The sequence below is a fragment of the Ciconia boyciana genome, chromosome 9 (assembly GCF_034638445.1).
Source record: "Ciconia boyciana chromosome 9, ASM3463844v1, whole genome shotgun sequence".
NCBI classification, from domain to species: Eukaryota; Metazoa; Chordata; class Aves; order Ciconiiformes; family Ciconiidae; genus Ciconia; species Ciconia boyciana.
Genome location: NC_132942.1, coordinates 41,949,715 through 41,976,632, shown reverse-complemented (window position 1 = coordinate 41,976,632; position 26,918 = coordinate 41,949,715). Strand labels below are relative to the sequence as shown.

At 35.3% G+C, this 26,918-nt stretch overlaps 1 protein-coding gene across 2 annotated transcripts in view; it reads right to left on the bottom strand.

The window, feature by feature from the left end:
- CDH13 (cadherin 13) overlaps positions 1–26,918 on the bottom strand; it is a 521,177-nt gene that overhangs the window by 198,044 nt on the left and 296,215 nt on the right. For both annotated transcript variants that reach the window (XM_072871837.1, XM_072871836.1), the window contains exon 6: positions 23,504–23,648. In XM_072871837.1, the coding sequence (XP_072727938.1) occupies positions 23,504–23,648 (145 nt within the window). The remainder of the gene's footprint in view (positions 1–23,503; positions 23,649–26,918) is intronic.

The following is a 26,918-nucleotide window of genomic DNA, read 5'->3' as shown; positions in this document are numbered from 1 at the left end:
AATAAGCTTACAGTACGTGAAAAAAGATCTAGTCAAAACCAAATCTAATCTGCCTAAAGTAAGACTTAGACTGTTAAGTGCATGCAACTACAGAATGTTTTTTCATTGGTGAAACAAAAAAGTAGTATTCAAAATTATGAGATCAATTATCTTAATGAAATGAAAGAATTTAAAAAAAAATTATAGGTGAATAGAAATGTTTCTCAGTTGAACCAACACTGACTTTTTTGTATTTTAAATTAAAAAAAAAAATTATAAATTTAATGTTCTAAATCCAAACCTGTCATTCAAAGTAGGGAGGAAAATATTTGTTTCTCTTTTTTTTGTCCTAAGTTAAAAATAGTCCTCAAATTTGATAAAAAATTGTGCAAAGTTTCAGTGTGCCAAAATTGCAAATTGGAGATCCTGCCTGCTGTGTACAGAGATAGTGCACCATGATTCATCACAGCTTCCAGTAATAACAGTGAAACAAGCAAATAAATGAGCAAACCAAATATTAATCAAGAGCAAAGAGAGAAAATTTGAACTTTTACTTTCCATTTCTTTGTTTCACTTTACTTTTCTGTAGCACAACATGATCATTACTAGAATTAGGTATCTATGGCATAGTAGCACATCGTTTAAAAGTCTGCATAACCAATTGAATGTTTACCCTTACTAAAATATGACAGACATCTCTACAGTGAAAACCAATTTCACAAAAAACGTTGATCTGACTTAAGGAGTTGCCTGCTTTTAGCCCGATGACATCCAGCTTAAAGACATTTAATTATCTAGGGTGACATTTAGTTTACTGATGACTAGACATTTCACATAGTTTTCAGGGATCACGCTAGATCACGAGAGGATTAATCACCCTTTAGAGACACCTATTTCTTCCCACTGACTCTAGGGGGAAGTAGAGGACCAAGCTATAATACACATTCATTAGATAAATCCTCCCACTTTACAGCTATGTCTTTTTTCTGCCTTATTGTGAAGATGATTGCAGAGGTATGTTGATGCATGACCCAGGATCTTCCACATTTTAAATTCTTGAGCTTTTTTTGTGTATATGTGTGTGGATATTGACTGTACTTGGAAGTTTAATGCAATTTTTTAAACATTTTTAAGATTGAACTTTAGAATATTGAGTTTGACGGCAAATCTCCCAATGTATTCACCAGAAGCAGTATTTCACCTTGGAGTGAAAGAAATTTTTAAAGACAAATAAACCCCAAACTTCTCTGAGCAGCCTTTATATCTCAATATTGCTTCTATTATAACAATAACGTGTGCCAATATGATCATTTGGGTTTTGACACCTATTTTAAAAAAGCAAAAAGCATTAGTAACTCATATAATATCACATATAACGTATTACATCTTTCTCCAATGATTACAGGGAATTATGAATTCCCTGTATCTTTTTGCAAAATTCTGCATGCTCTCTATATTAAAAGTTATAAAGAAAATACTAGGTTCAACATTATTCAGCAGTTAACAAACAATTTACATAATGTAAATATTCATGTAGCCTTTAGCATTTTAGGACTGAGGAATTCTGAACACTATGCACTTCATTACTTCTAAATATTGCAGCTAGTTTCTTATTGTATGACACTAGGGAGGTTCTTGGAGGGGTTGATATTATGTATTAATTAAATATAACATGAACTTTTTAAAACTCAGAACATTCTTCTAGAACTACTTAAGTAGCCCTCAATGATCCCTTTTCTATAGATCTTTATTTTCATTGTTAAAAGATTTGGGACTATTCTTCACTGGAGCTCTCCCAAATGTATTTTGGTTTATAAATCTCAAGGGTTTATGACTTCTGTCCATAGGGTAACATGACTGATAGCAGAGAAACAATGAAACTTTTTTTTCTTCCCTATACTGAGCACTGCTTTTTTAGACACAAATAGGAATGGTAAAGCATGAGTTTAATATGGAAGTATTCTCTTGAAGACTGCACTGTTAAATATTTTTTTTTCACTCTTGGGTTCATAAAGTTATTTGAAGCCAATATAATACACTGACTTCTTTCAGCTTTGAAATACACAGTTTAAAAAAAAAAAAACAAAACAGTACATGTGCATGGGAGTCAAAAAGTAAAATGAGGTTTTAGTGTCAATCTCATTAGCTCCCATCATCTTAGTGGCATTCTCCATTCCTAGCATGGCCCTGAGGCAGCTTTTGTGTCCCTATGTGAACCCTTGCTTCAAATGCAGCTGACCATCCTGCCAAACAGTTCCACATGATGTGTGAACTTCTGGGCACCAAGAGAAACTGCAGCATCTAAAAAGTTTCACACTGGTTTGCTTGCATTTCCCTAATGAACATAAAGAATATACCTAAGAAATTTCATCACTGAGCCTTACACACTGATAACTTTACGGTTTGCCTAGTATGTGAAATCATCAGGCAGTGTTATTTACCACACTCAGTTTTGTAAATCCAGAGTTTGGCCTCAAAACCAGGAGATTAAAATGAACAGATAAACAGGAGTATTAAAATCAATTTAATTCTTTCGTCTCTTGGGCAAATTAGGATTGTATTTTTAAGCTTTTTCCTGCAACTTAGAAGTGTGGAAAGTTTTTATTCTGATGTATCCTCTTGTTTATAGAACTAAACTTATAAGAAAAATATGGATTAACTTGCAGCTCTCTATTAGATCATAAAATTTGGCAATATTTGTGTTTCCCAACAGTGCACTGAATTTCCAAGATGACTAAATAGTAAGTAATGAATAACATCTGAATAACAGTCATCTTAAAACATAAGAGAGGACTTAAAACATTGCTTTATCTCACTGCAAAGTAGAAACTCCAGAGCTCATTTGATCTTTTAAAAGGAAACTGCTCCAGGAGTTTAAATAGTGCATAGGCTCTCTTTGCTGACCTGTGTCAGAAGGACAGATTTCATCCATGAAAAGCATCTGCCTCCCAACTCTATTAACTGGAGCAAAGTGTTAACATTAATTTCTATGAGCAAAGGAGCCCACGAATATGGTCAAATCAAACATTCATTCAGAATTTGAATAATAATAGTAAAGATCCTTCTGGCATTTGTGCAGCCTTTATTCCATCTGAATAAGCTGTATTTAGATAAAAACAAGTCTGCCTTTTAGGAACTATTCATGGGATCTGGTTTAAATTGCTTCTATGTCCTGAAGGAGTTTTCCATGACAGTCTTTACAATGATCGAACTATAAAGTTGGCCCTGCTCTGGGAGAGGGGCTGGACCAGACAACCTCCAGAGGTCCTTCATTCTTCATTATTCTGTGATTCTATATGGAGTAAACCATCCTTTGCAGTTATTCATTCCAAATGACACATCACAGCTTGACCTCACTTACAAACTCCTCCCTAAGTGTTTTTCCAATCTACACCATCAAGTGCTTGTTCTCAAATATATAGTACTTCACCATATAATGTACATATAAAGCAGTCAGTATTTTCTCATTAACAGAAAATATACTCCAAACTCTAGTGTGGCCAAATTTCCCTATTGCTTTCTATTAAACCCACACACAGCTGATGCTCTTTTTGTCAACTATCTCTGTTAACATCCCAAACAGTAAATGAATTTGTGACTTATAAAGAGGTAACTTTCATGCTTCATAACAATTTTTAAAACTGACGCAGATAATGCAGAATTATTTGTCCAACTCTGAAAGGAATCTTCAAAATTTGGAGTATAAGACATTTTATTTAACTATAATAAATATTAAATCTCAACCACACACTGGGAATTTATGAACTAAGATGTAAATATATATACACACTCCAGGTACATGATGAATACATCTAAACATCATCAATCACCTTTTAAAGCCTACAGAAAATATCTCCATAGCAACTTGGAGTTGCCAACTGTGGCAGTAATTTCCAACCATGCAAAAAAATTAATTAGCAAGCAAGAATTTGTGTTCTTGAAAATTAACTCAAAAAGTCAAAAGTAGGAGTAACAACTTCTGTATCCTATGCCAGTGGTCTCCCAGATTGGCCTGAAAAGCTCAAGTGGTATGCTTAAAAGTAAAAATATAAAGCTATAGGTGCTCAGCATACTTCAGAAAAATTAGAAAGCAGTATCTCAGACCAGGTTTCATGGGACCCATTCCCAATGGTGTTTTGCAACAAAAGAAACCGCATAGTGTATACATGAGTAAGAATGCATTTTAAAAAGTGCCATCTACCAACACATAGAAATATGCATTGCTTGGCAGCTTATGGGCAATGAAATTCTTACCATGTCACAGATACTACTGACAAGGTTACAATTCACATCAAAGCTAAGACTTTCAAAGCCACTTAATATATCCAAGATGCTCACCTGAAAAAATTCCTTACACATATTTTGAAAAAAGCCCAACTTCGTACCCCTTAAGAAATAAACAAAACTAAAGTTAAAAAATACATCTGGATTTTGCAGTTTAACACACGAGAAAATACACAGCATATGCAACACAAAAGAGATCAACAGCTCTGTAAGGCAAAATTGTTTCAGTGCTTGACTTACACACATTTAAGCCTGTGTCCTCATAGCTAAGAAGCACTTTGTGACTATTCCTCAACAAGGACCATGACAGAAGCAATGCCGAGTCAGACAGATGAGGAAACATGCTGCTCTGGTAGGTATAAGGCAGCCCAGATTTGCTACAGCTAAGGGAAGAAAAGATACTACACAGAGATCAGAAAGAAGCCGCAAAACTAAGTCCGCTTGGAATGGTACAACCATAAGAGACCTCATCAGCTCCTCCTCACAGCTATCAGTCATTACAAGCATTTAAGTAATAGTCTCTCCACAGCTGTGGTGAGTGGACAGTAGAGGGGATTGTTTATTTTTTCAGCTTTTGCTTTTCATTGCCCCCAGGAAAAAATATCAGCAAAAATGACATGACTTTTTTTTTTCCAGTCTTCTTTCCTTAAGGAGCTATTTTCAACTGGCAAAATTTTTCAGCTGCAATTTTTGACCAGGACTCTAATTTTTTTTTAAATATCTCCACCTTTGCACTATAAAGCAATCATATGCTTGAGAAAGATGTTAAGTTTTCAGCTACTGGATAAGAGCAAATGCCAACTAAATGGCAGAAGTTGTACCAAATCTGCAGGGGATCTGTAAATGCATCTATAGATGAATCCCAAATGGATCCATAGACTAAATCTTGCCATTTGCCCTGAAGTCACTTAGAAGTAAACCAACTGGTTCTAGTTTTCTCATAAATTTGACATAAATTAGAATTTTGGGGATACAGCATGCAGAGTCGGAAAGCAAGCATAATTCTCAGCTGGCGTATTACCTTCAGCTTACAGTTGTCTTTGGCCCAGGATCATAAAGAATGAAACACAAAAGCTGGTAATTAATTTTCACACCTTTAAAACAAAAGTGAGGAGAAACCAGGATTCTCCATCCTCAAAAAGCTTTGTACCCCCTCCCCTTCCATGCACTAATAAAAATGAAGACAACAGTTTCAACTCCAGACTCACTTATCCCACCAGGAAAACTGTCAAGGAGAGGAGACTTTAAGGACATTCAATGGCAATCACAACTACTATGTCTGCTGCCAAGACTCTATCAAGCAGCCATGTTCCACTGTCTCTTGTACTCTGAAGACCTGTCAGATAGGTCTGGGGAAAAAGTGTGCTTTAGTGCAGACTGAAGAAAACAAAATAAACTGAGCAAATGTCTATGAACAAAACTGCAAAAAGTTTTACTAGAGCACAAGTCCTCGCTTCTTAGCATCAAGCCATTAAAATTCTTGGCAGTAGCACACACTCCTGGCTTGCCAATGGCCCACTTTCACGCAGCCTATTTTTGTTTAGAAAAAGCTTCAGAAAATCCTGAATATTAAACCTTTCTTCAAGCTATAATGATCATGGAGATTAGCTCTGATCAGCAGTTTTAGGCCATATGTAAATTTGGTATCCCTAGGCAGAGTAGCAAACCGTGAAATACCCTTCTTTTTTCCCTTTGGCTAGCAGTAATAAGGAGACTGCTCTACAGACCCTCATTAATATTGGTCCACACCATCTACTTAGCATTCAACAGGTTGTAATTCCTGGACCATGTCAGGGACTAGCCTACAGCTAAGGTATACCAGATTTGCAAGAGAAAACATAATTTAAGCATTGAAATCAGCTACAATAACAAAGAAACCTTTACCTCATTTGGATTCTCTTAATTAATGCTTTTTTATGTTTTCCACTTCTTTGGCTGCTGCAGTCCAAGCAACTTTAGTAGTATTTAAGCACCTTCACCACCACCCATCCTCACAGACATGCTTATGAAAATGCTAAAATACATAAGTTAAGGAAGCTATTTTTCCTCTATTCCAGCACACATTGTTTAAAAACCTCAGGACAGGCCAAAGTAATACAAGGATGTACCAGTCATGAGAAAATATGACAACACTTTTTATGCAACAGTATATTTAATATAGAGCCATGGCGGGAATACACAAACTCCCTGTTACGGCCTGTGCACTACAGAATCTCTCCCTGGATGAAGTCTGAGAAAAAATTCCTTGCCTTTATCAGAAAATTTGATTTAGTTTCATTTAGGAAAGAGATGTCTACATTCAGCAGCAAACCATACAGAACAAAGGTTCCTTGACAAATGGTTCCCAAATTGTAGCGCATGGCAAGAGGTGGTACGACCAGCAGCTCTGAATGCCCCTGTGCAGGGGCTTCTCCGAGCATAGCATGGACTTATCTGTTCACACTGGTTTGAAGTGTATGCTAATAACACTGTGACTGCTGTTTTAGTCTATATAGTGATTGAGGAAAACATTCTGAATTTTGATGTCCTTCCCCTACACTTCCCAGTTATGAGTAACTACTTGTAAAGGAACTGACAGACAAATTGTAATCTAGAAACTAGGAAGAGGGGAACACTAAAAGATTTGCTTGCTTGCTTCTAAAAGGATTCTTCAGTTTGAAGAAAAAAAGAAAAAAAAAGATAAAAAAGAGAAATTAGTTAAAACTTTATTCAATAGCAATGAAGCCTGAAGCTGATAATTTCAACCTCTTGGATACAGCTGTAGCAATGAGAAAATAAGAGCCCAAAGGATGGATAAACTATATTATCTTAACTAGCAAAGGCAAACCTTCAGAATATGAAATTGGAAAGGAAAAGCTATACTATTAACTTTTTTCCCTGGTAAGAAAATACGATCAAATTTTCAATTCTTTAGTTCTTATTTAGTAAGCCTGCAGCATATACCAAGCCTGCTGAAAGTGTAACCTCCCAAAATTAAACTGCCAAATAAGCAAGATTACAACAAGCCCGAGAGGCATGTCTATCTTTTTGTCTTATAATTATTTTGAGTACTGTAGGTTTCTGTTAACAGAAGCTATGATAGAGTTCAGCTTAAAATCAAGAAGGCAAAACTGTTTAAATTAAAAAACAAGAAGTTTGCAAAACAATGCTTGCAAGTGTGTCCAAACAGTAATGTATGCAATTTCATGATCCATTACATTGTCTGTTAAAAAACGCTGATGTGCCTCTATTGCTTTTGTTTCCCACAGCTATGGCTCTTCTCTGCTACAGCTGGGAACTGACATCCTATGCCAAGTTCTGGCCAACCAGATTTGGGGACCACTTAGCCCATCTGCACAAAAAGTTGACATAACAAGAACAGTACTGCCCATTGTATCTCTGTTAAATCTACCATAAACTTTGCTTGCTAAACTAACATTTGTTTTACTAACATTGTAGAGGTTGCTCCTACACAGCAGTGATGATAGGCAGTACAAAATCCATTTATTCATAGCTGCACCAGAGACATTTCATTATCTCAGCATACCTCCTTTGAAGCAATTACATTCTTTTAGTGTTATGTATATTTTTTGGTTTATATGACTACTCATTCAATGTCTGGCCACTCTTTAATTACCAGAAATTCTCATAGTGGTTTTAGGGTATGAGCTTTCTCTCCAATAGGATTTGTCTGAGTAGTTATCAAACTTTTTCATATAACTATTGCAGAACTTGTCAGATGAAAACTTTAAACCACTTATTTAGTTGCTGCTGCTACTAGCATTATTATATCTGAGTATAATGTAGATCCTGGATACCAAGTACCTAGATACCATCTTTCTAGCTTAAAACAATGAACTGATGTCTCTTAGTGGAAGAATCCAAAGAAAGTTCAATTGAAACAGGTCAGTGGGATGCTTCCTCATCTTACATTCACCCTGGCTTCATTCCAGGGCTTGCTCAAAACCAGCCCAATCCTGCAAACATTTACAATTCTTCTGACTATAGCACTTATATAGCCTGTGGGAGTAAGAACCTATTCTTGCATATAGAAAAGAACTCTATATTGTTTAATAGTTTGATTTGCTATTATATGCTACTGCATAAGTTTTATTTTAATATCATGCAACTGCTGTGGTTGCATTTTTATAATTGGTGCTCTACCCCAGAGGAGAACTTTTTGAAGAGTAAAAAATGCTACCTAGGTGCTGAATCAGAGAATTTACTGAGACCGCTTTGGGTAGCAGTACTTAGCTACGAAGCTTCCCAGCAAAGGTGCTGCAGGTGCTAAAGAATTCAAACTACAAGATCAATGACATTAATTAATGGTTCATGCAACATAATATAAAAGAAAATTAAGGTAGTGAATTAATTTTGAAAGAAAAGTCCTGGACAGAATCCAGCTGAGATGCTGACGCCCTTCTGAAATTTATGTATATTCTATCAACAGATCGAGACCTACATTATCTCCATATTCTGAATCAAAGGTGTGGTGATGTAACAAGAATGATTTTTGGTATGCTAAATAGTAATGGTTGCAAATTTCATACTGCAAATGGATTGGCAGTATGTGGGTTTTTAGCAATAACCAGCCTGCATGAATTTCATTGACATTCCTACACCCATTGATTTCACAATATGCCAATCTCAGCTGACACAAAGAATTGTCATTTAACAGGAAAACACAAAGAGATCTTTCATTAACACTCCCTTTAACGTAAGCGTTTCAGATGCCTCCCAAACTTCTCAGATACACCACAGGAGCACAGGGTTGATGGCAAGAAATGACAGATGAAAAACTGTTAAATAACTACCTCTTTAAAAATTAGAAACTGCTTTAAAGAAAGATACCATATTTATAATTGCCAATGGTAAAAAAGAATTATTGTTCAACAGAATTTTTTTAATCAAGCATCATGGAATTCAGATTGTAAAAACATACTGAGACACTGGCAATGTTTTCAAAGCCCAAAGGAGCTGTATGGCACTATGGCACTACAGATGAGAGACTACAGCTGGGAGCAACAAATCAACATATCTTCATTTGAGAAAAGTAAAAAAGATTTGACCAACTGAGTTTGCAGGGTTGGGTTTTGGTTGGGTTTTGGTTTTGTTTTTTTTTTTTTTTTCCCCTGCCCAATCTAGGAAAAACATGTATCTTACCTCCCTCTGTGAGATCAAGTATAATCTGCCCTTTAAAGCCTAAAGCAGCAAGGCCAAGAAATACTGTTTGCCTGTGTACTTAATAAAATTACACCCTCGAGTAGGCTGGAAGAAAATACATAATGTATATTCATTGGAAGAGTAATCATATGACCCCATGGACAAACCCTGCAGTGTACCACAAATTATTTCATTAATTAAAGTAGCTTTGTCTAAAGGAGTATCTCTCACTTTCAAAACCATGTTAAAAATAAATTTCCCTGCCAAGGTCCCTAACAATGCTTTTGATGATTAAAATGAAAAGATATTAAAAGCAGAATGTGCTCTTTACTTTTAAAGTAAACATCATATTCTGCTTTCCTCTTAGAGCTTCCACAGAGGAAAGTAATTGATAAATTTTACCCAGTAATGTCCATCTCGTTTCTCTGTGGTACTACATGCACTGTCATAAAGTTTGCATGGCAAATGGTGCTACAGAAGCTTATTTTATTCAAAACTGCATTTTTTATAACATTCTCATTTCTTAAAACAATTATTAAATACTTCTACTACTCTTAAGATCATATTTTACCAACACTAAGTTTTAGAATAGAACATTCTGTATAAGCATACTGTTAAAGAGCAGCTTTGGAGCTGGGACAGAACTGTCCAAGAAAACATACTTTATCTTCACCAACTTCACCATCTTCACCAAGTGCTAATTCTTAGCACAAACATCGTACTATCCATTTTTAAAGTACTTTGTAAGTATAATAAGTAAGGATTGTGGAAAAATAATTTAAAATGTTTTAACCAAATTATTTCCTACTTTTAGTTTTGAACCAAAATTTATTTTGCCTTCATAGTGCTGATTTGTTGTACAAAACTGAAAACCTGAAGTCGTATAGTTTCCATCCGAAAACTGCAATATCCCTTAATTTTTTGTTTTCCTTTTTACTAGAAAAGCATCAAAACAAATCTTTTCCGTTCATTTTTGTCTACATTGCTGGGAGACAAAGGGGCAGTGCAGCTACTTCTAACACAATACAGTTAAAGGAATTTTTTTTCAAACTTGAACTACATAAAATCTAGTCCGAAGACCCCGATGTTGCAGTTTGATGAAAGCCAGAGGTGCATATACTAATGCTGTGAGAACTGCTTAGAATCTCCCACAAACAGTGAGAAATCATGTTGTCCCTGAATTCCAGCATTCCCATTTTCTACATGCAGAATGTATGCACTGCAAGTAAATGAACATAATATTCTTGTTCCTCTCAGAAAACATAAGATCCTGGCTCCCCATAATTTGTTCTCAACTATTCACCTATAAAAGAAGGCAGGCTATTCATTTGTACACATACTAGATTAAGATGATGATGATAGTAATAAAGGCTTTATTTGATAAACAGACTTGAAAGTTAATGATATGGAAAGAGCTATTTTCCAAATATTTCATTAGTTACATGAGAAAAGTGAGATTATCAGTCATGAATTTTTTTACTCTTATTAGCTACAAACAATTACTGGTGAAAAGCATTTGGAAGTTGACTTAGTGTTATGAATTAAAAGGGAGCTGATACCTGTTTCTGAAAGCTATTTGGAAAGCAGGTGCTAAGGTGCTAAACCTCGATGTACTGACATGGGCAGTTAGCTGAAAAATTGAGAAGTGAGAGAATATTGTAGCAACAATTACACATCAGTGTATATCATACATTGTCTTTTGACTTATTTACTATGATGGGATACACAATTCCAGGTAATAAAGGCACTTATACTTTTGGTCAATATTAGGAAAGGAATCAACAATTCTGGAATCAGATTCAGACACAATCATGGCAGCAGGTCACTCAAAACAAGAACTGGAATACTTAAGGAAGGAACAGTTATATCACAGCATTGTCAGGTAAATTAATACATTTGAAGACTACATTAACCATTCCCTAACTCTTACTTTTCTTACACTGTGACTTTACTTACAGTGTTTTAGAGATATAAAGGTAATAAGAATCAAAACAAATACTTTTAGCAGAAAAACACAAAGAAAACTTATTAGAACTATTATGGTACCAAAATATGGAGTTCTGTTGCACTTCTGTTACTACTGAAACATTTTGAAAGATTAGGTGAATTTCTCCAGAATTTTTATATAGAGAAAATCAGAAAAACAATTCATAGTGTTAAAAGTCAACCACAGAAAACTGTTCCACTTTGACCTTTTCTTGTCAATTGCTTTGAAATTACTTTAAAGTTGAATTAATTTAGATTCATTGATGCAATTTGCTTCAAGGACAATTTTGCTTTTACTGTAATTGAAAAACAGAGCCAAATTTGAAACTCTGAAAATATTTTTCAAATAGACCTTCATTGTCTGTTATCCCAGTCATTCATTATTAGAAAACAGACACAAATATATATATATATATGCAGTGGCTTCAAATGGTTTATTTCTGGCATCTGTTTAATATATACATTTGATGTTCAATAGAATCCCCTTTGCAGCAGCAGTTGCTACAAGTGAATGGTTTCTAAATTCTACCACACTACCTTTTGCACATTTTTCCATTTTTTTTAAGAACAAGTATTCCTGAAAAACATTTGTAAACCACTGGTGAATATATTCAGAATTAGAATGCAGCCCTCTTATCCAACTGGTTCTCAGCTACTTCAAGTGAATATAATTATGATTTTTAGGCATGAGACACCTTCAGAGTAATTCTCTGTGTTTTGGCTAACACAGTGGTCATCACATATTAAACCATGGAGAAATTACAGTGCTTCTTAAAACAGCAAAGGGAATTTAAAACTCAAGTTCTTAACTGGTAAGTGATCCTTAAAGGGGTTTTTGGTTGTTATTGTTTTTGTTTGTTTGTTTGTTTTCCCCTTCTAGGTTTAGAGTTTTATAAAATAGTCTAACTTAGAACCACATAAAAATTGTAGGATATCCTTTTGATAACAATTGCAATAATTATAATCATGTTTTACTGCTGTATGCTTAAATCATAATACTGATGAGCTACATTTGTACTCCAAAAATCACTGTCTTGAATATGTATCTCTTAATATTTTCTCAGATCCATATTTAAAAGGCATTTCTACTGGGATTTTCCAACATATACCAACAGAAGATGGATGGAGAGTAAGAAATCTACACCACTGTGAGATTTCACCTTCAACCTGTCTATCACATTTCTTATGTGTGATTCTAACTCAGTCATGTGTTCTTTGCATATCTTCACAGAATCACAGAATCGTATAGGTTTGGAAAAGACCTTTAACATCATCGAGTCCAACCATAAACCTAACACTACCAACACCACCACTACACCATGTCCCTAAGCACCTCATACAAACGGCTTTTAAATACCTCCAGGGATGGCAACTCAACCACTTCCCTGGGCAGCCTGTTCCAATGCTTGATAACCCTTTCAGTGAAGTAAAATTTCCTAATATCCAGTCTAAACCTCCCCTGGCGCAGCTTGAGGCCATCTCCTCTCGTCCTATCACTTGTTACCTGGGAGAAGACACCGACCCCCACCTCTCTACAACCTCCTTTCAGGCAGTTGTAGAGAGCGATAAGGTCTCCCCTCAACCTCCTTTTCTCCAGGCTGAACAACCCCAGTTCCTTCAGCTGCTTCTCATCAGACTTGTGCTCTAGACCCTTCACCAGCTTTGTGGCCCTTCTTTGGACACCAGCTGACAGCAACTTCCCTCCTCCCTACAAGAAACCCAATAATAAGCTTTTTAACTTTACCAGAATATTCTTGGGGTAAAAACATCTCATTTAAAAAAAAAATTTCTTACTTACTTTCAAGCATGTTAGTGGTGCTCACTAACAGGACTTGATTTCTGAAAATAAATGTAATTTCCCACCAATTTTTGGTGGACAGCTATGGAAAGCTGCTGCACAGAAATATGCTTGCACTTACTGCAACTATGTGTGCAAATGAATAGCAGCATGCAAAGGTAGACATTTTCTGTACTTAAAAGACATAATCTGAATGAAGAAATCAAGAAGTTACGTTTTCTAGAAGTTTTGCTCAACATATGTAAGCCAAGTGAACTATTTTGAATATTTCTATAAAGAAAAAAAAAACAACTTATCATACTATAAAAAATAGATTACCTATCATTATTTCTTCTGTTTACTTTTTACTGTTTGTCATTCTCACTAAGGTTTCCTTTCCTATCACTATTGCTTTCAGTGTTCCAAATGTAACGTACAACTGTCCTTTGACTTCATGGGACTACAGACTGCAATTTAAACCCCAAGCACTATATTTAATGGTGGGAGAAGAAAGACTGTGAGGGCATGAAAAAAAGGGAGAAATAGGAGGAGAAAAGCAAAGAAAAACATGAACCCACAGTTTAAAAATAACATCTCTTTTCTCTCTCTCTTTTTTTCCAAGACATCGTCTCTCCAACAGTATCTTTCAAACAATATTGGGAAAAATAATCAGATTGACCTGCAAGGGAATAAATAATCCTGCCATTCTGCAGTGATGAGTTGTTTATTCAGCTACGTATCTCTTTCACAATAAAGGTAGTATGGATCTGTCTATTGACTGATCTTGGCATTGCATACTAAGGCAAACAAATCCTGCTTGTACTGATAATTTATAGGCTTTTTTCTGTTTAGCACTTGGAGTAGTGGCCACACCATAGCATTACTGTCAAAGGAAATGATGTCCCATTGTTATAATAGCTGGTAACACAACTCCAGGATTTACGTCCAGTTGAAGTGAGAGGACAAGGAAGGGGGTGTAGGGCTTCAACTACTGTATCTACTGCCATCAGTCTCCAAATCATATAATAAATTTATGGCACGTGATTGCAAGTTGTGAGGATTTATCACCCTTTTCATGCACTTTAAAGGGCTTGAATGAAATATAGTTGTGTGGATGCTGACAGTCCAATGACTTCAAGCACAACTCGCCATATAGCCTGCAGGGCTGCTGGCCTGCAAATAGGTGATGGGAAGGCAATATCCAGAAATGGTGATTTAGAAATATATCAACACAAACTGAGGTTTTATACCACTAATAAAGCTTATCAAGAGGGCTGCGGCATCCTCCTCCTCTGCAGTATGCCACACAGCAATGCATTTTTTCAGATAACATTTTCCTGGCACTACAGTATATTTTAATTAATTGATTATATGGATGAGGTTGTCTCACATGTCTAAACTGCTCGGAACCTTTAAAGCCTGTCCTTCTCTTTTCTGAGAGGACAGAAGTAGATGTATAAAACGGGTGCAAAAGCCCAGGTGTAAAAGCCACTGGTAAGTTTATTAATGCATAAATTTCCCTTTGCAAAGAATTACATACTGAATTACACTTGAGACCTTGTTTTTCAGTACCCAGCAAGGACTCCAGCATTTTTAAAAAAATTCATTTGTTCTGTAATTAAGAAACATGCTTATTTTTATTTAATGAACCTGGGTTATAATGTAAAAAGAGCCAAAACAGCTAACCATAATTGCTTTCACTGTTCTGTGCGTGGAAGTATGAATATTTTACTACATGAAATGTCTGAGGTAGAGAGACCATAATTCTTTTATAACCTTTAACATTAGGCATTAATGCTGATCTGTCCATAAGACTAATTTTTGGTATATCATTGTGTGGAATTATAGAAAAGCAGATGAAAGCTTATTTTAGCAGGAGGCATAGTGAGCAAACAAATCAGTTGTGCAGTAAAAAGAAGAAAGTCAAAGGGAATTTTCTGTCTGGGGCTGAAGAAGAGGGTGGCTCATCATTTCTAGTCCTCACAAACAGGCCAGTAATTCTGACCTGTGCACCTAAGCTGATCTGGAGCCTTTTCTGAGTCTAACCTATTTCTGCTGAAAATCAAGAATAATTGAACCCTGGAGTGAACTGCAGACTCCTGCTTCCAGACGCTCATATCACATACTCAGTTTGAGTGAACCGCTAATTGCTACACATGAGATTATTTTAATTTGCTCAAAATGTACTGGTTTAACCACACTTGCATGACTGGGCACCTGTTAATTACTGGATACTACTTTAATGGGTTATTCCTCTCAACTTCTTCCAAAAAACACAGGCAGATTAGTCTAGATGTACATCTCTGTCTGCCATAATACATTACTAATAAATACCTAACTTTTCTTTTCATCATGTACATACACAGTAACTAGAACATACCAGGATCCCTAGGCCCTACTAAAGGATCAGATAAGTATTTGTGTGTCTCTATATGTTCATCTCTCAGCAATATATACATATCATATACATAATATAAATATATATATATATATAAATATATACATATATATATATAGACACACATAATACCCATATTCATACACAGCTATATTCTATCCCATACAGATTTGAGAACAAATTCCTACTGGGATATACAAAGCAGCTGTGCATAATTAACTAACTGGCTTCTGCTTGGCTTCTGTTTGAAAATTAAAATATTGACATTACAGATGTTTCTACCTAGTTGACATCCATTACATTTACAGGCTAGATTACAAAAAACATCAAGGCAGTCAGTACATTTTTGCTGAAATGCAGATGATTAATCTTAAGAAAAGGTTGCTGAAAGTTTGCCATCAACAGTTTTTAAAATATGCATAAAACTGCACACATTCGTACATAGAACATAAAAACTGCTATGCTGGGTTATACCCAAAGCTTAACAGCCCATCTCCAGCAGCGCAGGACTAGGGAAAAGGTATGTGAAAATAAGCTGGTATTTCCAAAGATAGACTTTTCTGCATTCTTTTGCTTGCTTTAACTCAGAGGTTTCCTAGGCCACAGTCTCATTAAGTACTATTATGCTGAATAACTAAGTTGCTTATTAAATTTTCTCCCTGGATTTATCAAATTCCTTGAACCAATTTATACTTTTGTTTTCCACAACAGCTTATACCAATAAGTTTCATAATTAAATGTGTGACATTTGACATTTCAAGCCTCCTCTAAAAGCAAAGCATTGCTGCAAGAGACATTGCTCTGAATCAAAAAAGCTCAGGTTCAAACATTTAATTTTGAGATAGTTTTGAAAGGGATTTACTGAGACATTTCAGCTTTGCAGCTCAGATCTATATATATTTCTAAGTTTTCTACTGCTGATTTTTAAAAAATTATGAATATTTTAATATGAAATAATGAGCTCACTCATTACATACCTTTAGCAGCCAACAGGCAGAAACTGAAAATGAATTGATAGGTCTTCAAAAACTGCTAAAGCACCATCCATAAGAGAGGTTGTAATGAGCACTTAAATTTTCCACAATTCTTTTAGTCAGAGTTCTAGTTTTGGACATACAGGATATAAAGCTAAACCATATCTTTACAAGTGTTTTTGTTTGTTTGTTTGTTTTTAAACAAAAAGAACAAATAAAAAAAAAAAACAGGATGAAAACTTCTTTTGCTTAGCTTGGGAAAAAAAAGAAGTAATTTGGATCATACCAGAATAATAAATACAAGATGGGAGAAACACATTCCTCAGGGTTAGCAGATCATGCCCACCCAACTGGGACCAAGACAGGGTCTAGCAGGCAGGCTATTAAGGATTTAATTTATGATGTGGTGAGACTCCTGTAATTAAAATTCACAACAAAGTGCAATATTTTACTTTCTAGTATTAAAACGCATCAATATTCCCATATCATACAAAGCATTTCCACAATGCATGTATGCAAGCTTCCATCATACAAAAATTAAATCTTTGTTTCTTATTTTCCTTGGTAAACCCAGTAGCAATATTATTTTTTTTTATTTTTAAGCTCAATGCCCCAAAGAGTTCATCATAATTCTCTTATTACAAGAAATGTCAAAAAGCATTCATAAGTGTTTGATTCTCCTCATAATACATTGTAAGCAGAAAACCATTTCTGCTACTGTCTTGAACTCATTTTTTTCATTGTTTTAAGACCATCATTAGTGTCAGCAGTATTTCAAGCATGTGCCTTTACTTAAAAGTACACTTTGAGACGCATCAAAATGTACGTCTTTGCTTTGATTACATTTTTCTGCAACTCTTATTCAAACATTCCTTATTTCATTCTCATTATGGTCATGAACTCTATCTACACTCAAACCGGTTTTCAACTATTTGCCCCAGACTACTTTGCTTAGGAAGCATTTTGCTTGGTGAAATAGTTTTACACAATGTTTAGATTCCACTAAACTGATTGCAGATTTTCTGTATGGAAGTGTCAAAAACTTTGTAAGTCTCCCCATCATACTTTGAGTAAAATTCAGCACAGTAAGAATCATCAGCACAATAAATATATGCACATCCACATCCTACCTAGATCCTACCATCCAACCTAGACCATCAACCAATGCTTAGTGCTTGCTCTAAAGGGGTGTTGATCTTGACAACATTTTGGTTTTCATGGTATTTAGGATTTGATATCCTGAACTACCCCTCCAATTTAATCTTCCAGGAACTCTATCCTTATTTTTTAAATATGTGAAATGCATTTAAAAAAAAGCAAACAAAAACCCAAACCCAACTGTATGTATATGCAGAATGTAGTAACTTCTGTGAGAAAAAAGATTGAAGGAGAAGTATCATTTCAACACTGATGCAGGCAGAATCAGAAGCCACCAGGAAATTTCAGATGCTAATTTACCTAAATAAAAGGAAACTATATCCTTTACTATTCTCTTCTGATGGCTCTTTGTGAAAATTCTTTTTTTTTTTTTTAATTTTAATCTTTTGGTGAAAAGAAAACTCTTAAAAGCACCCTTGTACCTTCCTCCGTGTTATTGGATTTATAGGTCAAAAGGAAGTAGGAGGCCTGGAGAGTTCACCAAATTCAATGCAATTTTATTCATTTTACAGCTTTGGCAACCTTCTTATTCAAAAAACCAGAAGGGATTACAAGGAACAAAAAAACCCACAGTCCAGAAAATACTACCGTAATATTTGAGATGTATCAAAGATGACAACAGGTGCATATCAGACAAAGATGCCTTATATATTCTTGCCACTTTGCTAGGCCAGCCTGCCCATAGTTTACCTTTCCTGGTATCTTTTGATTCTCATCTATCACATCCAATCTCGTTTATATTCATTCGTGTACTAACCTTCTTGTTGTTGGTAGGTTAAGTATTAAAAAACCCCGTCCTGGTAGGTTGTTCTTGATAAGAAGCTGCCACCTTTAGAAACAGTTTTAATTTATCTGAATCATAGCCATGCACTCTTATACAATGCATAGCTATCAATAATAGTGCTTCAGACCCTTCCTCATGCTTTATCCATTTTTACAAATTATTATTTTATGATACTGAACAACCCTCTAGGCTACTCTTCTTAATTCCTTCTGTTTCCTCTCTAAATATCTTAAAATGTTCCTTTATTTCTAGCAATTATTTATAGACATCTACCAGTCCTGGTTTGGGGCTCCTTGGCTGGAATGTAATGCAGTCAGGCTATTGTGCATCATGGAAAACAAGTTACTTTTTTTTACATGCAATTCTCCCAACCACTGCAGTTAAGATTTTACCCCACTGGGCTTGCAGCATATTGTTACAAGTCACGTAATGTCAAATGTGTTTAAAATAATTTCTGTTAAATCCCTCTAGCAAGTGAAGTGAGATGGCTGCCAAGTTCATTTAACCAGGCTTCACTTTCCATCCCTTAAAGAGTGAGACGTCCAAATGTTTCTGCCTGCCTGTGTCATCCGTAAGATTACAGTCACTCTCATTAAGGTACTGAGGTAAGTCTGCAGCAGGATAGAGATCCTAAACCCTAGAGCTGGCAGCTGGATAGACCAGAGATCTATAGGAAATAAACTGGGTCATAACTTAGAAAACAAAAATGTGAGAAATCAGCAGTACAGTTAACACAAAACCCATCACAGTCAGTAGAAAAACTGCCAAAAATTTTCACTGGATCAGGCTCAACTATTATTTTCCTGGTATATATATGCTGTCTTCAGTCTCATACAGAAATTAGAGATGTTATAAATAAAAAAATGCCAACCTTTTTTGTACTGCCCCCCCCTTTTTTTTTTTAAATAAATAGCCTCCAAGTTTGCAGTTTGTCCAGGAAAAGACCTCCTAATAGAGATCTGAAAACATCTATGGTCACTTTAAGCATACATTTGAGTGTACTTTTGTTAGAATTTGACTCTAGGCTATTTCCAGGAATACAACAATTTTCCATGAAAACAGCTAATTATCTGTAACTAAACTATATCCTGAAATCTCTCTAGGAAATATATATCAGGAAAGAAATATGTTAGTATATCACCTACCATTTACATATTTTTATCATTAATTATAAGCTGTGGCAAGCCTTAGCTTGAAATTCAGATGCATATTTATTCATGTAATGCATATATAAGTTTATATTCTCAGTAATTATGCCCAGGTATTTGCCTCTCTAGTAAAGTGATGACACACAAATCATAGTTGTCCAAATAACCAGTGGTGTTTACCCTGAGTTCAAAAATCACCCACACAACAATGGTGAATGGCCTTAGTAACACAGAAAATATATTAAAACACCACCAAAACACATCCTCGCTGGGACTAAGCACAAAAGATTTTTTACTTATCCATAGACAGATTAATAAATACAAAGATTACACACTATCACCGTGTTTTCTTTTGTTTTCTTCTACTTGTAAGTATCTCCGATGGCAGAGAAAGGAGGGTCCATAAAAGGGGCTTGGCACAACATTTCACTGTAATCTTGTCAGTTTTGTGTCTTTCCCTACTTAAGGAACTAAACCTTCAAATCATTAAGGAAAAAAGTTATTTTGGAAAACAATAAAAAGCTGGAACATGTGTCTTACAGCAACATCAAGGAAGTCCAATATAAACATTCACTTGAATATTAAAATTTATGTATTTAAATTTGTGATGCTAACTCTCTCCAAGATTTATTAGTAAATCTCTGATATTTCTGATGAATAATAGACAATGTGTAAGTGCAATTTTAGAGTCAATAAACAAGTGGAAAGACACTAGGAAATCCCATTGGGTTTGAGACTGCTAAAATTATGGCCCCACAGGAAAACACACAGGAACCCAGCAATGAATAACTTAAAGCAAGGTAATAATATAATCTGAATCCCTTAACAAGACCTCAAAATCCTTCAGGCAAGTTTCACAGTCCAGTATATCTATATCTTTTTCTACATAATTACACATCTGTCATCACTGAATTACTGGAATCCATGGACATTTACACTTTGACCCAGTGATCAGGAAGACAGATCCAACATACCTATATGAGCATTATTTACTTTTCAGCAGAAGGCTGTTTCAGTGAATGGGTTTGATTCAGAGCTTGAATGAGGATGAAGGTGGCTGTGATAGGAAATAAGGTCATGCATATAATGCAAAGCCTTTCTTTTGGAACTTCAAAAAAGAAATACAACAATACAATTTTAATACAATAAGAAGGAATCAGGAATCATATATGCAAACACACGCACATAAAGACTTCTATCAAGCTGTGCAGTGCAACTGTTGATTGGGAGCAGCAAGACAGCAGAAACTGATGAATGATTTTAAGATACATGCCATAAAATTTGAAGAACTATGGAAAACAGATGTAAACAACATCAAATCCTGGTTGACTGGATGCCATCTGCATAGAGAACTATGACAGATTCTAGCTAACACTGATTCTACAGGTTCACTTTTGCACAAAATAATTTTCCAAGTATTGGTGTTCTTGACACCAGGAAGATGAGGTTATGAAGTTTAATGGGATGAATACCTGGGGGAAAGAGGGAGAGGATAAGAAAAAGATGAAGTTGAGAAAAATTATTCAAACTTTGACTAACAGGTAAGACAATCAACATGCCAAATGCTACATGGATAAATACTAAAGTGCAGCAAGAGAAAATGGATGAAAAAAATTAGAGAATAATTCACTGGAAGTTGGATTGAGAAACATGTCTACTGAATCAGAAGCATAAACTTCAATATAAGGAGTGAAAAAAAGGAAAAGCAAGGATAGTTTATAGATGAGCAAAAATAGGGAACTGCTAGTTTAAAAAAAAAAAAATCCTTGACAGAGAAAAGAAATTTGGTATAGAGTTTGAGCAACGAAAGAACATATAGCAGACAACAGTTAAATATTGTCCCATAGCCTGGAATTAATAGTCAAAGCTAAACACTAAATATTGTTTCAGAAGGGCACGTGGTACATAGGAAGTGTGAATTGCCTTGATGGAGAGAGATGAGACCACTGAAAGCCTTGCAGGAACTCACAGCTCATACCCAGAGCCCATATACTGCCAGCAGGATTAAAGCTTAAACGTTGCAGAGTTTGAGCGGTTTGGCATGACTTTCTTTTATGGAAATACTGGATTTAGGGGCTGTGAATCTACAAAACTACACTGTCCTACTCAGCGGTTTAGGAATATGTACCTAAATGGGCATGACAAGAAGATGCTGTAGTTTAAATGGAAACATAATAAAGTTGGTCCCTTGATCCAATTAGATAGTCACACTCCGCTACATACTATTGACTGATGGTGCAAAGGAATCTCTGACATTTGTTAGCAATATATTCTCAGTTAATTATGAAACTCTTGTTACAACACAGGGTGAATAGGAAGTGGGACAGTCTAAGGAAGTTTCTTTTGAATTCTGAATAAGCGATCAATATCTGAAATAAATTAAGAATGTACTAGAGACCTACAACAGAAAAGAGTTAGTGCTCCACTCGCCAGCCACACTCACAAATATGAAACATATTTCTTGTTTGAATGGAAAGGCCGTCAATCGGTTCATTATGTGCTTGTCACAAGTAAGGTAAACAAACATTTACCTGAACGCTCTTTTGAATCTGATGAAGGAGCAGCTCATAATGCATTTCATACCTGCAGCTTTTCAAATGATGGCAACCATATGTGAAAATGCAAAACTCACTAACAAGGTTACATGACTTCTAGAAACAACATAAATAATAAAATAAGGACAAAAAATAACTTCTAGTCCTATCAATATGTAATACAAGGAAGTGAAAGGTAATGTCTATCCTTGTTCAGAGTAAACAAGGCATGTCACCACATTAAGCTTCAATGAATATGAAATATTCATAAAAATATAATATACTTGATTCCAGCTTTCATTTAAAAATATTTCAGTATGCCTATACAGCCAAAACCTTAGGTCTGTACTCATAGCTTCAACCGTATAAGGAGGATAAGGCCTTGTGTTCAATGATGTATAGAAAGACATACAAATATATAACCCACAGCTCTGATCTCAATTAAATCACTATCATTCCACTGATTTTAATGGGGGCTTCTACTGTTTTAGATTTCTTTCACCAAGATCCAGGTTAACTCCATAGCATAATCTGATCATACAATTACCGCTTACAAATGTAGTGGAGATACCTCTCGAGTGGAATGCAGCAGCTGTTTAATAACTCACAACAAAATTGCACAAAAGCTGAGGACAACAGTTAAAGAAAACTAATTCAACCTTCATCTGCAGGATGGTTCTTTGTATCCAGACTGAAATTTGTGACAATATCTTATTCTTACAGAATTCCATCATGCGATAAAATCAACAGTGAATTTAATCAGAACATTTTCTTTACTAACTGTAATTTTCAAAGTGTGTTTTTATTTTGTTGCAACTGTTGTATCTGCATTTACACAAGTAACATCATTCAGTATTTCAATCTGCTCTACAATATTAGTATATTCATAACATGCTTTCCATTTATTCCTATTATTTACCTACCCTCATGCTATATAAACAAATAAAAAAGACCCTTCCAGTAGGTAACCTTACAGAGAAAAGGGTGGAATTCCCACTCTGAACAGAAGTTGTACATGTTATTTGGTCTGAATCTTAATAATAGCCTAGAGGTTTTCTTTGTTGATTCCAGATATGAATAAAAAAGTGTAAACCTAAATTGAAGCTTTCATTCCAAACTATGTTATTTTATTTTTTTTCTTTTTTACTGCAGACTTGACTGTTTTTCAAAAAACATTACCTGCTGTCCTAAAGGGCTGCTCCTACCTCTTTATGTGGGGGAAGGATTCAGTCAGCCACAAAATCAGCAAGAAAAGTTGTACATATATGGTAATAATGCATTTAGCAACACAGAATTTGTTCAGGCATTATTTATAGAGATATGATTGGCATGGACATACCTGTAGGGGATCCCTCCATAACATGACCAACATAGGGTCCTTCTTTGAACATTGGCCTATTATCATTTTGATCAATAACAGAAATATCTAGGCGGACTGGACCATCAATGGTTTTCCCACTTATATCTGTGACCTCAACTTCAAGCTGTAGGAACAAAAAGAGAGGATTAAATTCATTAGTAAATTCAGGAGTAAATTCACTATCACAGTGAGCAAAGAGTAAAAAAAAAAAAAAAAAAAAGCTCAGATCAGTGCTGCTGTAACCAGACCCTGCCAAGGATACCACTTGCAGCCCATTCTTTTGGACTAGGCTCAGAGCAGATTTTCAATCTAAGCAAAAGAGAAAGACAGATGTATGTTCAAATCAAGATACCCCTTGGCAGCTTGAAAACAGCATATTCCCTGAAGAATAAAATGACAAGTATAAGAAAAAAAGACCCCCTGTAAATTTGATACTAATCATGTGAATACTTGGTTAGAATTTGTTTCTTTACTTTTTCCAAGCACATTTAGAGCGGACACATACAGAACTAACACAGTATAATTGACATATCTCCTAATGCTCAGTTAAAAGCCTTTAAAAAAAAAAAAAAAGGCTAGAATGCATTAGATATTAAATACATTTTCTTAATGATGATGGCATGAAGTATTATGTTAGGTACTTTTGATAGTTTTTCAGCTTTTCTAATAAGGTATGGACGGACAGAACAACATATGCAGTCTTATATAAGCAGGCATATATACACGCACACACTCACATCCCAATGTATGAAAGCACCTGTTGAACATATAGCCGACATATGCAGCTGAAGATTTGTTTGGACTTCCCTTTACTTCCCAAAAACTGGAAAGAAAGATCATACTGTGTATCTCCACCCTCCAATCCACTTGCAATGGAAAGTCACAATGAGTTACCAAAACTTAATCAGTTGCTAGGGCAAACCATGCCAAAACTTCTTAGATAATAGAAAAGGTCAATTTAGATTGCAACTGCACGCTATAACTGCAGTTCTCTCTCCTCACCAAGACATCAGTAAAACACAGCAATAAACATATCAGAGACACAGCTATCATTTTCACCTACCCTACCCGTCCCTGGACTCAACTCTTTAATGGAGTTAAGCCAGCCAGAAAATGAACCTGAGCACAGATGTTAATATCACTCTCTTCCAGTCTTTCCCTGAGAAAGTGGTAGCAGCAGGGGCTGGAAGTCTCTGAGCATTTTGTTTATTCTGTTAATTTATTCTTCATTGCCTTGTCTTATACCTGTAAGTTATTTATAAGCTAGTGATAAATCCTACTGGGAAAGAATCAGGTCAGAATTCTAATTCCTTATTAAAATGGATGGCTTATTATCACATCTCTCTGTATTTTGTTATGCTTATAAATACATTCCACTTTTATAGTTCAGTGTGCTGGGTGCGAGTAGGAGTATTTGTTATGAGTAAACTATCTACTCACATACAGTATTTGTAAATAGTGTCACAGTCCATTTTAACATCTACTCACTGCTTGTCCTCACTTCTCTAGCAATTGTTCTTGCAAGCCTTTCCCAAGCCTTACTTTTTACTAGATATATAACTTAACAGCTTAAAAGCAAACAAATACTCTGACGTGAAGATAAACGATTCATGTGGCATTGGCACAGTTGAAGCTTTATGGGGGCACACGCCCCTTCAATTTCCAGGGCTTGTTTAACTCTGTACTCTAAAGTTAATGTAATAATCTTAGGATTGCATATGATGTGATGGGGACTAGGAAGGAAAATGCAGTCTTATTACTGAACTACATGAAAGCTAGGTACAGTTTTAGATACAGTTGGAAACTGCTGACAAAAAGATTTATCTTAGTAAATGTTGACTCATCAAAACTATGTTAATTGCTTTGGGAAATGGAAGAATAGCAATATTTCTCTGTGAAATTCCAGCAAATTCATTTTCAAATTCAAGATAATTTGCTCTTAATCTATCTCTCAATGTTAAGTGACTATACTGCTCACTGGAAAGAACAAAGGCTTTGCTAAATTTAAAAAACTACTTCAGCTGCTTTACCAAAATTGTAAGTCATCTAAAGCAAAGGCTGATCTAACATGAGGGGTTTTTTTCCCAGACTTGCACAGATTAAGGAAGAGAATAGGATATTTTTATTAATGACTGAAATAGATTTACTTTATCATTGCGAAGTCCACTGCGTCTGAGACCAACTGGCCAAAAAAGTTGGCATGACAGGTCTGTAGGGACGGTCTGTATGATCTCCGCTTCATTTTATTAAGATGACAGAGGACTTTATTTTATTAGTCTTTGTACAATAATTCCCAGGCTTGTCCTAAGCATTATGGGTTAACTCACCAGCTCCTTTTAAACCCACTGTTCTACAATGTTTTCAAAATAAAAGCCTGCAGCACCAAAATTATGAGCATCTACCTTTACATGACTAGTTTGTGAAAGAAGCTGCCTTGTATCTTATCTTGCCCAACCAAAAAAAAAACCACACAAAAAAATCCATAAAGCCCCACCATCCACAAAACAAAAAACCAACAAAGCAAAGAAGCAACAAAACGGCAACAAAAGCATATTGTTACTCAAAAAAAAGCAACACGTGCAAGAGAAAGAAGCATTCAAGTAAAAGACAATATTGGCACAAAAAACCAAATTACTTTGAACAGGCTGTAAATAAAACCAGGTGGAAAATTAGATTGTGCCTAACTATCAGAAGAGTGAGATTTCAGTCTTTCAATAAAGAAGAAAGGCAGGAAAGCCTATCTAGTTTTAATGTAAAACTTGACTGATGTATGAAAGATACTGCATTCATTCTTTTGATAGCAAGAGACTGTAATTGAACGTTCAGAAAGTATCTAAGTTCCTACCTGATTATAACAACATAACTCTAAGGAAAAGTGGTAAGCATAAAGACAGATTTGGGCAAATTGACAAAAACAAATCTGTAGAGCTCTGTAGCTATTTATTATGTGAAAACCTGATAAGATTGACTATGCTTTCAACGTTCCAACTTAAAAGTTATGGAATTATGTTCATAATGATGAAGTTATGTTCATCATAATCTAACCAACCATATTTTCAGGAACACTTGAGGCTAAATCCTAATTTCATTTTTGACAAAAGTATAGATGCAAACTACAAAGGATAACAAGGGTTTATGAGAACCGTTACACCTCACAACACTAGTCTCCATGATAGGATACAAAGCAGACTTCGGATATTTCTTCTAATATAGCTGAAAAACACTGATAAAATTAAGCACACCAATAAAACAGGGAAAAGCAATGTAAATCTGAAAACTGCAGGCAGTAATAGATTTTAGCCTGTTTGTCTAGACAAACTCTTATTCAAGACTCTCTCTTCTCAAAAGGGACTTCTTGACTTCCCATCCAATTTCCCTCACCACATCTGAAGTG